We start from the raw sequence: 12,622 nt of genomic DNA, 5'->3' as shown, positions 1-12,622 counted from the left end.
CAGGGTTGATCTCCTCTACGACTGACCGGTTAGATGGCCTTGCAGTCCAAGGGACTCAATGCAGGAGTCTCCTCCAGCACCAGAGTTCAAAGGCCTCCATTCTTTGGCGCTCAACCTTCCTTATGGTCCAACCTTCACAGCCATCCATTGCAACTGGGAAAACCACACCCTTAACTAGACGCACTTTTGATTGGCAGGGTGATGTCTCTGCTTTTTAGGATGCTGTCTAGATTTGCCATCGCTTTCCTCCCCAGGAGCAAGCATTCTTTTGATTTCTTAGTTGCAGTCCCCATCTGCAGTGATCTTGGAGACCCAGGGAAATAAAACCTGTCACTACCTCCATTTCTTCCCCATCGATTCGCCAGGAATTGAGAGGGTCGGATGCCATGATCTTAGTTTTCTTAAGGTTGAGTTTCAAACCAACTTCTGCTCTCTCCTCCTTCACCCACATCAAGAGGCTCTTTAGTTCCCAATTTCTGCCATTAGAGTGGTATCCTCTGCATATCTGCGATCCCAGCAGTCTTAATTGGGGGTATTTGCCCTTAAATCGTGCCATGACTAGCCTGGGGCTATTCGACCTCGCCGGAAGTCTTCGAGGAAGCCGGATTAGGAAGCTGTGGTTGATTTGTCCTTGGATGACCCACCTCTGTGGGTGCAGGCACAGCTTCTGTGTGTGCAATGGCCATTTTGCTAGGCTTTTACCCTGGGGGGGTCCCTTCCCTCTGACTTGCCCTCCCTCCCTCCCTCCCTCCTGCCTGCCTGCCTGCCTGCCGGAAAATGTGTGTTTAGGAGACCCTCAACTGCTCATCTGGACCATCTGAAGGTTTTTAAGGTCCACTGTCTGTTGGCTGACTATAATTTTAGCCCCGTCTGCCTACTTATCCATTGGAGGAGTTGTGTGTCTGACAGGCATTGAATTTCCTGCCTAAGCATTGTTAATTCTAATTGGGTTTGTTTCGGATATTCTATTTAATTCTTTTTAACTTTTGTAATATGTGTGCGTGGGTTTTTTTTAATGTTGTACGCCGCCCTGAGTCCTTGGGAGAAGGGCGGCATATAAATCCAATAAACCAAACCAAACCAAGCAAGGGGTTGGACTGGAAGACCTCCAAGGTCCCTTCCAACTCTGCTATGCTATTCTATTCTATTCCCATTCCTTATCCTATTCTTATTCTATTCTATTCTTTCCTAATTCTATTCCTTATTCTATTCTTATTCTATTCTATCTTTTCCTATTCCTAATTCTATTCCCATTCCTTAATTCTTTTCTATTCCTATTCCTAATTCTATTCCCATTCCTAATTCTATTCCCATTCCTTATTCTATTCTTATTCTATTCCTATTCCTAATTCTATCCCTATTTCCCTATTGTATTCCCATTCCTTATTCTATTCTATTCTATTCTATTCTATTCTATTCTTTCCTAATTCTATCCTATTCCTAATTCTATTCCTTATTCTATTCTTATTCTATTCTATCCTATTCTTAATTCTATCCTATTCCTAATTCTATTCCCATTCCTTATTCTATTCTATTCCTATTCCTAATTCTATCCCTATTTCCCTATTGTATTCTATTCTATTCCTTTTCCTATTCTTAATTCTATTCTATTCCCATTCCTTAATTCTTTTCTATTCCTATTCCTAATTCTATTCCCATTCCTTATTCTATTCTTATTCTATTCCCTATTCCTAATTCTATCCCTATTTTCCTATTGTATTCTATTCCTATTCCCATTCCTTTTTTTATCCTATTCTATTCCCATTTCCATTCCTTATTCTATTCTCTCTTTTCCTATTCCTAATTCTATTCTATTCCCATTCCTTAATTCTTTTCTATTCCTATTCCTAATTCTATTTCCATTCCTTATTCTATTCTTATTCTATTCCTATTCCTAATTCTCTCCTATTCCTAATTCTATTCCCATTCCTAATTATATTCTATTCCTATTCCCATTCCTTATTTTATCCTATTCTATTCCCATTCCTTATTCTATTCTATCCCTATTCTTAATTCTATTCTATTCCCATTCCCGTTGTATTCCTATTCTATTAATATAAGGTCTCCTTCTGACCTCCTGGGAGATCTTGATGAGGATTTAGGGGATTCCCCACAGATTCTGGGAATGAAATTGCCAGATAAACCAGGATTTGCCTATTGGCTGAGCATACATTTTGGCCCAGTCTGTGTTAAGTTACCCGTTGAAGCAGGGCTGTGCGTGATGGGTATTGAATGCAACCACCGGCGGCCTAACAGATGTTGATGGGAATTTAGGGGATCCCCAAAAGATTCTGGGAATGAAATTTCCAGGGAAAACCGAATTCATCCGTGTTGGTTGACCGATTATAATTTTAGCCGAGTTGGGTCCGGTTACCCATTGGTGCAGGAGTGTTGTGTGATGGGTATGGAGGATAACCTCAAGTGATCTAATAGATCTTGATGAGAATTTAGGGGGGGATTTCCAAAGGATTCTGGGAATGAAATTGCCAGATAAATCAATATTTATCTATTGACCGATCATAATTTTGGCCAAGGCGTATCTAGTTACCCATTGGGGTAGGACTGTTGCAAGTCGGATATCAACTGGAACCTCAGGTGACATTGTGAGGAGGGTGTGCAAGTAGTCCTCAACCTACGACCACAAGCAACCCCAAGATTTTCTGTTGCTAAGCGAGGCCTTTTGTTGAGTTTTGCCCCCGTTTTACGACCGACCTTGCCACAGTTGTTAAGTGAATCGCGGCAGTTGATCAGTTAGTCAGACGGTCGTTGAGTGAATCTGGCTTCTCCCTATTTTGAATTGGCTTGTCGGAAGGTCGCAAAAGGGGATCGCGCGACCCCGGGACGCTGCCACGGTCATAAGTATGAACCCGTTTGCCGAGCATCTGAATTTTGATCACGCGACCACGGGGAGGCGACCAAGGGCGTAAAATGGTCCTGAGTTGCCTTTTTTCCAGTGCTGTTGTTATGTTGAACGGTCGCTAAATGAACGGTTGTAAATCGAGGACTGCCTGCGGTTGGTTTTAGAGGGTTCCCAAAAGAATTTTGGAACAAAATCGCCAAATTGAACCTGAATTCCTAGCTATTAGGAGGACCCGGAATAAAGAAATTCTCAGGTTTTGTGAATCTGATTGCCTTTTGTCACACACACACACACACACACCGGGGCTCCCCTTGCACACCTGGAACTGGGTGTGTGCAAAGCGCAGCAGTTGAATTAAGTTTCTGGGAAATGCAGGAAGGTGTTCAACCTATTCCTAATTCTATTTTATTCCCATTCCCATTCCTTATTTTATTCTATTCCATTTTCTATTCATTCCATAATCTAATCTATTCTGTTCCTATTCCTAAATCTATTCTATTCATTCCCATTCCCTATTCTATTCCTATTCCTAATTCTGTTCCTATTCCTAATTCTATTCTATCTCTATTCCCATTCTCTATTCTATTCTATCCCTATTCCCATTCCCTATTCTATTTTATTCTATTCCATTCCTATTCCTAATTCTATTCCTATTCTGTCCCTATTCCCATTTCCTATTCTGTTCTGTTCTATTTTTTTTCCATTCCTATTGCTAATTCTATTCCTATTCCCATTCCTAATTCTATTCTATTCCTATTCCTAATTCTGTTCCTATTCCTAATTCTATTCTATCTCTATTCCCATTCTCTATTCTATTCTATCCCTATTCCCATTCCCTATTCTATTTTATTCTATTCCATTCCTATTCCTAATTTTATTCCTATTCTGTCCCTATTCCCATTTCCTATTCTGTTCTGTTCTATTTTTTTCCATTCCTATTGCTAATTCTATTCCTATTCCCATTCCTAATTCTATTCTATTCCCATTCCTAATTGTATTCTATCCTATCCCTATTCCCATTCCCTATTCTTTTCTGTTCTATTCTATTCCTATTCCCATTCGTTATTTTATTCTATTCCATTTTCTATTCATTCCATAATCTAATCTATTCTATTCCTAATTCTATTCCTATTCCTAATTCTATCCCTATTCCCATTCCGTATTCTATTCTGTTCTATTCTTTTCCATTCCTGTTCCTAATTCTATTCCTATTCCCATTCCTTATTTTATTCTATTCCATTTTCTATTCATTCCATAATCTATTCTATTCCTCTTCCTAGTTCTATTCCTATTCCTAATTCTATTCTATCCCTATTCCCATTCCTTATTCCCATTCCCTATTTCCATTCCGTATTCTATTCTGTTCTATTCTTTTCCATTCCTGTTCCTAATTCTATTCCTATTCCCATTCCTTATTTTATTCTATTCCATTTTCTATTCATTCCATAATCTATTCTATTCCTCTTCCTAGTTCTATTCCTATTCCTAATTCTATTCTATCCCTATTCCCATTCCTTATTCCCATTCCCTATTCCCATTCCCTATTCTATTCTGCTCTATTCTTTTCCATTCCTGTTCCTAATTCTATTCCTATTCCCATTCCTTATTCTATTCTATTCCTATTCCCATACCGGTCCAGCTATTCCAGGGTGGTCCAGTAATTTAAATGGATTTTCTAGAACAGGAAGTGGTTTGTGGTTTACTGCTGAATGACAGTCACCACACCCGGAAGTTGCTGGATTGACATTCCTTCCCTGGAGCATGCGTGCGCTTGCTGAAACTCGATGCTTAGCCTCTACGGAAGGCATTTGTTTATTTATTCATTGATTGATTTGTATGCCGCCTTTTATTATTTTTGCCAATAACTCAAGGCAGCAAATGTATCCTTCCTTCACCTATTTTCCTGACAACAACATCCTTGTGAAGTGGGTTGGAGAGAGAGAAAGAGAGAGAGAGAAAGAGAGAGAGAGAAAGAGAGAGAGAGAAAGAGAGAGAGAGAAAGAGAGAGAGACGGGTTCCAAGTCACTCAGCCAGCTTTCAAGGCTAATTGAGAACTAGAACTCACCGTCTTCTGGTGAATGGCCCAAAGTCATCCAGCCACTTTCATAGCTAAAGCGAGACTAGAACTCACCGTCTCCTGATGATTGGCCCAAAGTCACCCAGCTGGCTTTCATGGCTAAGGCGGGACTTGAACTCACTGTCTCCTGGTGATTGGCCCAAAGTCACCCACCTGGCTTTCATGGCTAAGGTGGGACTAGAACTCACCGTCTCCTGGTGATTGGCCCAAAAGTCACCCATCTGCCTTTCAGGCCTAAGGAGGAACTAGAACTCACGATCTCCTGGTTTCTAATCTGGTACCTTCACTACTAGACCAAACCTGCTCTTTGCCGAACGAATCAAAGGGTAGGATCTACTCAGAGCTGGGCTTCACATAATTTAACAACCGGTTTGTATAGCGCAGAACCGAAAATGTGAGCGCGCGCAGCGCTAAAGCACCAAGGGAGGGGAAAAAACACACAGCGATTTCATGCACGCGGCTTCCGGCACACCTTCTTGGGCAGCCGCAGTGAGTAGAGCGGGTGATGTGCAGAAATCAGCTGGGCTGCGTGGACGGGGCGAGCGAGCCAGAGTGTGAGATATATAAGGCGGGATAGCGCCAGGGCTGGTAGGTGGGCCAGCGGTGATCGGAACTACCGGTTCGTCTGAACCGCTCCAAACCGGAAGCAGCCCACCTCTTGATCTACTCTCATCTCCCCGTGGCTTTGAGAGACCCATGTATCTATCAACTACCGTGATTCACTGAACAACGGGGGCAAGAGAGGTCGTAAAATGGGGCAAAGCTCACTGTCTCGCTTAGAGACAATCTTTGGGCTGAACTGTGGCCGTATGTTGAGGAACGCCTGTACCCTCCATGTTGTTCTAACCCAGATGTCGGTAACCTGAAACACTCAAAAGAGCCACAAAGGTCCTAACTGGAAGCCCCTCTTCAATTCCGGAGCCGACCAGAAGTCCATTTTCCCCACCATAGAGTCTCCTGCTAGCGCAGCGTCCTTTTTCCTCTATCTCTCCTAACCGAAAGCTCTATCAATTGTGGAGCTGACCGGCAACAGGGAGCCACAGCAGAGGGATGAAAGAGCCACATGCGGCTCCAGAGCCACATGCGGCTCCAGAGCCACATGCGGCCCCAGAGCCGCAAGATGCTGACCCCTGTTCTAGTCGAACATAACTTAGAGGGGGAAACAGCCCTAAAGCTGAAATTCCCTTCTTGGAGGGAAGAGTTTTAGGTTCTTTGCCTCCTTCCACGTTGAAAAGGAGTATCTAGTAACGGGTGAGGTGTGTCTGGACTTGCCGTTGCCGCTCTATGGGTGGCATCCCATTGCCTACAACAACAACAACCTTTTGGGTGTCTGTGTGCGTGCGCACGTGAAGAAGTGCGCTTGGAACCTTCCGGGTTTCCAAGCTCTTTCATTTCCTGCAATTACTCGTACTCGGCGGGTGCCAATTTCTCTCCTCATTATATCCATGCCCTCTGGGGTTGTGTGTGCCACTCTTGAGATTGCACAGCTCTTGGAGGACGCAACCCGGATTGAGTCACACCTACGGAGTTCTCCGGAGGTGCGGCTGCGTGCCTTTTGGCACTGGGCGGGGCGGAATTGACCAGTTGCGGTAAATTTGAACTAGCGGCTTTTTTTTTTTTACCTCAGAGAATTTCCATTCCATTTTTTTTTACCTCAGAGAGTTTCCATTCCATTTTTTTTTACCTCAGAGAATTTCCATTCCATTTTTTTTTTTTACCTCAGAGAATTTCCATTGCCTGGTTTTAAAAAAAAAAATGAAGCGTCTGAATGTAAAAACGGCAGGTAGTTTTAGGATGTAGGTCGTCCCCCAAGCTGCTTTTTTCCGAAAGGGCACACAGACTTTTGTCTTTCCTGGAAGAGGTTTTGCTTCTCATCCAAGGAGCTTCCTCAATTCTTCACTTCGGAACCGGAAGAAACTCCTTGGGTGAGAAGCGAAACATCTTCAAGGGGGAAAAAAGACAAAGAAAGTCCACTTGCCTTTTTGGGGAAAAAACACCTTGGGGACAACCATGACCTGGATGACGGAGAATCACCATAAATATTTGGGATCCAGGCCTTAACTAGGGCAGCCTGTCAGTATTTTTGCATCCAAAAGTAAAGAAAGACACACCTTATTGAAATTTGCCACATTAGTCCTTGATTTACGACCGCAGTGGAGTCCAAAATTTTGGTTGTTAAGCGAGACATGGGTTAAATGAGTTTTGCTCCCCCATTGTATGACCTTCTTTGCCACCGTTGCTAAGTGAATTGCTGCCGTTGATCAGTGAGTCACCTGATTGTGAAGTGAATCTGTCTTCCCCGCTGACTTTGCTTATCAAGAAGGTCGCAAAAGAGGATCACGTGACCCCACAGGACACTACAAAGGTCATAAATACGAGCCAGTTGCTAAGCATCTGAATTTGTATCACCTGATCAATGGTCGCATCTATGAAAAACGGTCATAATTCCCATTTTTCAGTCAGTTTGAACTGTCACTAAACGAACGGTTGTAAGTCAAGGACTCCCTGTATTGTAACAGCGTGCCTGCCTGCTTGCAGTGGGAAGGGCTGAAACATTACACCCCTATCTGTTTTGATGGGTTCTCAATATGCGCTTATTAAATGTGCTTCCATTTATAAGCTTAATGGAGCCCATAATGTTGGCTGTGGAATTCTGGGAGTTGAAGTCCGCAGATGTCCTCAAATCCCCAAGGTGGAAAATAACTTTTTAACAGCAACAGAAAACTGGCTCTCTACGAATGGTTGGTGTTGTGGCCCAGCAGGAGCCGTTGGAGCTGCCACCAGTCTCCGACAGCGAGGGGCCCTATGAGTCGGCTCTGGAGGATGTGGAGAACCCTGGACAGGGTTCCGACTCCGAGCAGGGCGCAGAGAGGCTGGTTGGCCACCAGGAGGCGCCTGAGCCTTGGACCAGTGGAGAGGAAACAAGGGAGTGTGATCCTGACGTCAGCAGTGGGGAGGAGACAAGGGAGTTGTTCCTGGATGCCCGGCACCAGAGAGCTAATAGGCGTAAGGAACAGTTGCGCAAGTACAGGAGGTAATTGCACTCAGCTGCTGGTAATTGGGCTCCTCTCTAGACTATAAAAGGACTGCTTGTGCACACGCCCCTCTTGCAGAAGTCAATGCAGGAACTAATGTTGGAGAACATTATTGTGAGCTTGGCAGGCTGGATTGCTGCCACGGTTTATCTGTGCTGGATTGCTGCCCAAGCTTGTCTGTGCCGGTTTGCTGCCAAGGACCTGTCTGTCTGTTAATTAAATGCCGTAACTTTTCTTTGGCTCGGAGTATGTGTTGGTGTGGGACGAGGGGGTCAGAACAGTTGGCAACCTTAAACACTCAAAGAGCTATTTGGATCCGTTCCCTACAGAAAAGAAAACACCGGGAGCCACAAAAACCCTTCCCATGCCTGACTATTTCCTGAGTGGCCACAAAACCACAAAGCCTCCTCCTTGAGCAGGGGGTTGGACTAGAAGACCTCCAAGGTCCCTTCCAACTCTGTTACTCTGTTAAATACCCTTTCATTGCTTTTGTTAAATATCCTGTTGTTTTTTTGAAAGTCTCGTTCTGCCACCATGGGGAGGGGTGTTTACGGGGACCCAGAACCGTTTGTGGGCTCAGCATGGCCGTTCAAAAGATTGCGCAGGAGGTCGTTCTCCCCTAACGCTTTCCGTGTCTTCGCAGGGAGGCTGAGCTCTGCAGGAGCCGACGGACGGAGGAACGATGCCGGTGGTGTGGCCAACACTTCTGGACCTCAGCAGGGATGAATGCAAAAGGGTCCTCCGTAAATTGGGTAAGGGCAGCCTGGAAGGGAAAGGGCACGATCCTGGACCTCAAGGTGGAAAGTACCATATTTTCCGGTGTATAAGACGCACCGGAGTATAAGACGCACCAAGATGTTGAAGAGGTAAACTAAACAATAGTTTACAGCCCCCCCCCCCCCCCAAATCCTCTGGACGTCATGGGGCATGCAGAGTGTTTGAGAGGCCTGCAAAGTGCACCTGGGGGCTGGGGGGGGGCAAAAATGAGCAAAACAGGGCCTATTTTTTGCAAAAAAACAGGGTATGCATAAGCTTTGGGAGGCTTGTAGAGTGCACCTGGGGGCTGTGGAGGGGCAAAAACGGGCCCATTTTTTGCAAAAAACAATAGCAATAGTTAAGACTTATATACCGCTTCATAGGGCTTTCAGCCCTCTCTAAGCGGTTTACAGAATCAGCATATTGCCCCCAACAACAATCTGGGTCTTCATTTTACCCACCTCGGAAGGATGGAAGGCTGAGTCAACCCTGAGCTGGTGAGATTTGAACAGCCAAACTGCTGAACTGCAGTCAGCTGAAGTAGCCTGCAGTGCTGCATTTAACCACTGCGCCACCTCGGCATGCATAGTCTTTGGGAGGCTTGTAGAGTGCTCAGGGGGGGGAGGGGAGAGATGAGCAAAAAACCCCACTTTGCAGGCCTCCCAAACCCTCTGCCCATACATTTTTGCGCAGAGGGCAGGGTTTCGGGAGACCAAAAATGCTGTATTCAGTGTATAAGACGCACCCAGATTTTCTCCTTGGGTGGGGGGGGGAAGGTGCGTCTTATACTCCGAAAAATATGGTAGGCATGACGTAACCCATGCTAAAGCACCAAGGGGAGGGGAAAAAGTATGGGAATTGGTCGGGGCTCCAAGGGACCCCCCCCCGCCCCCCAAACCTGTGCTAAGATTTCGATGTGTCAGATGATGCCTCTCTGATTCCAGAGGTTTTATGCCATTCCAAATGGGGTTTGTTTCTTTCTTTGTTTATCATATTTGAGAATCGCCCATCTCCCTCCTAGAAGGATTCTGGGTAGTGTACAATAAAGAGGGGTGTGTCGGGAGCAAAGAGCGCAGCGGAACCTGTCAATCTAGCAGCCCCCTCCAGAGTAGAACTACACCATTGGTCGCTAGAGCAATGTTCTGACCCAACTCCTCAATCACAACAAACCCTCTGAAGTTAACTCAAATGATTATTAACTCAGGCTAACAAGTCCATCCGTCCAGGAGATGAATAGTTGTCTGCCACAGGTATTCATCTCCACCCCCTGCCTTTGATCCCCAGAGCTAGGGTGGGGCTTTGCTAGCAGTGGTGGCTCTTCCATCCCAAGGACCGGCCCATAGATTTCCCCTGCTCTCCTCTCCTCTGCCACATCTATTCATCTCCGCCCCTGCCTTTTATCCCCAGAGTTAGGGTGGGGCTTTGCTAGCAGCGGTGGCTCTTCTGTCCCAAGGACCAGTCCATAGATTTCCACTGCTCTCCTCTCCTCTGCCCCATCTATTCACCTCCGCCCCCTGCCTTTTATCCCCAGAGTTAGGGTGGGGCTTCACTAGCAGCGGTGGCTCTTCTGTCCCAAGGACCAGCCCATAGATTTCCCCTGCTCTCCTCTCCTCTGACACCTCTATTCATCTCCCCCTTCTGCCTTTGATCCCCAGAGTTAGGGTGGGGCTTCGCTAGCAGCGGTGGCTCTTCCATCCCAAGGACCGGCCCATAGATTTCCACTGCTCTCCTCTGTTCTGCCACATCTATTCATCTCCGCCCCCTGCCTTTCATCCCCAGAGCTAGGGTGGGGCTTTGCTAGCAGTGGTGGCTCTTCCGTCCCAAGGACCAGCCCATATATTTCCACTGCTCTCCTCTCCTCTGCCTTTTGTGCATCCGCGACTCAGGCACTGGACCCAGCTGTTCCTCCTCTTCCTTATCAGCCACCTAGGCCAGAAATGTTCCCAAGATCTTCCCTTGCAGTATTTTTAAGGGGAAAAGTGACAAGACGTCTGTTTGCATCCCTTGATCGTTTTCTTCAACTTCCTGTGAATCTGTTACGGCCCGCCAGTGGCCAGAGTCAGACAGTGAGGAGGTTGGGGAGGAAGATGGGCCAGTCCTGGAGTCTGGCTCTGATGAGGGCTCTGTGTCGGAGGCAGAGATGGGGCCAGGGCCGTCTGACAGTTATCAGCTGCCTCCAGAGTCAGACATCAGTGAGGCAGAAGAACAGCTGGAGCCTGTTCCCAGTGTGCGCATGCGCAGAATTGTTCCCAGGAGAAGGGAACAGCTAAGGAACAGGGGTCGACTTGGGAGTAAGGCCAAAGGTGGACAGTGAATGGCCCCTCCCATAGGGAATAAAAGAGGAGCGAAAGGGGAGTGGAGTTTGCAGGAGGCCATTAGTTCGCTTAATTAGTGTGAAGATTTGTTCGTGACTCTCCGAGACTCCTTGCCAAGTATTTTCTGCTACAGCGTTGCCTTTTGGAAGCTACCGACCTGGCAACGATCCAAGGACTGATAAGGTCTGTATTTGCAATTCCCCCTTGAAAGAATGTTTGCCGGGACTTTGCTGGATGCGAATGAGAGGAATTCACATGAGCTTCATAAAAAGGGTGCTTCGTGATTTGGTGAAGCCTAGATCAGAAGAGAATCTCAACCTCTCTTTCCTTCCTCTTTGCCCTGTGTCCCGTCCCCCCCTCCTCTGTGTAGAACTGGAAGCCTACGCCGGAGTGATCAGTGCCTTGAGGGCCCAGGGAGACCTGACCAAGGAGAAGCGGGACCTTCTGGGGGAACTTTCCAGAGTGCTGAGGTAAATCCTGATAAGCCTTCGATGGGGTGGGTTTTTCTCCCGGCTAAGGAAGGCTGAGTCCACTTGTTCAGAGGTAGACGCAAAAAAACCGACAGTCTCCTGCAGCCTAAAAATTAAACTTGAGGATATATTGCCAAAAGTATTTGCTCACCCATCCAAATAATCAGAATCAGGTCTTCCAATCCCTTCCATGACCACAGGTGTATAAAATCAAGTACCTGGGCATGCAGACTGTTTTGACAAACATTTGTGAAAGGATGGGTTGCTCTCAGGAGCTCAGTGAATCCCAGCGTGGAACTGTGATAGGATGCCACCTGCGCAACAAATCCAGTCGTGAGATTTCCTCGCTCCTAAATATCCCACAGTCAACTGTCAGCTGTATTATAAGAACGTGGAAGTGTTTGGGAACGACAGCAACTCAGCCACGAAGTGGCGGGCCACGTAAACCCGTCCAACATCAGTGTGTGACCTCACAAATGCACTTCTGGAAGAGTGGTCAAAAATCCCCATCAACACACTCCTGAACCTTGTGGACAGCCTTCCCCGAAGAGTTGAAGCTGTTATAGCTGCAAAGGGTGGACCGACGTCATATTGAACCCTTCGGATTAGGAATGGGATGTCACTTACCGTAAGTTCATATGCGAGTAAAGGCAGGTGAGCGAATACTTTAGGCAATAGAGTGCATGTTATTGATTGTAAAACAGAATAATGGATGGAAATGATAAGCGAAATTTGAATAATAATTTGAAATTTGAGAGGCAAATAATGATATTGTTTATATATTTAAGAAGAAATTAAAGTTAAGCGGGAAAATATGGAATGAAAATAGGATGGATGTACAGTTATAGAGACTAATTTGATTCTGAATTTAACAACGGCAGCAAGATTGTTGGTGGCGCAGTATTGGAAGAAGGAAGAATTGCCTACCATTCAAGAATGGACGTTAAAAGTAACAAATTTAGCAGAGGTGGCTAAAATATCAGCATATCTCAAGGATTATTCAGATGAGAAATGCAAGCTGGAATGGAGAAGATGGATTGATTATATCCAAAATAAATACGGGACTAAGAAATTTCAGATAGCTTATTGTTGTGACTCAGCAGACGTCT

The 12,622-nt window shown here is 45.8% G+C and overlaps 1 protein-coding gene across 1 annotated transcript in view; it reads left to right on the top strand.

The window, feature by feature from the left end:
- EMSY (EMSY transcriptional repressor, BRCA2 interacting) overlaps window positions 1–12,622 on the top strand; it is a 65,313-nt gene that overhangs the window by 2,892 nt on the left and 49,799 nt on the right. The window contains 2 exon segments of the mRNA XM_087720982.1: window positions 8,616–8,724; window positions 11,414–11,513. Of these exon segments, the coding sequence (XP_087577108.1) occupies window positions 8,655–8,724; window positions 11,414–11,513 (170 nt within the window). The 5' untranslated portion in view covers window positions 8,616–8,654.

This window comes from Thamnophis sirtalis, unplaced genomic scaffold (assembly GCF_051295495.1).
Source record: "Thamnophis sirtalis isolate CommonGarterSnake01/CBP01778 unplaced genomic scaffold, rThaSir2_p1.2 scaffold_8, whole genome shotgun sequence".
Taxonomy (NCBI): domain Eukaryota; kingdom Metazoa; phylum Chordata; class Lepidosauria; order Squamata; family Natricidae; genus Thamnophis; species Thamnophis sirtalis.
This window is presented reverse-complemented; position numbering and strand designations above follow the sequence as displayed.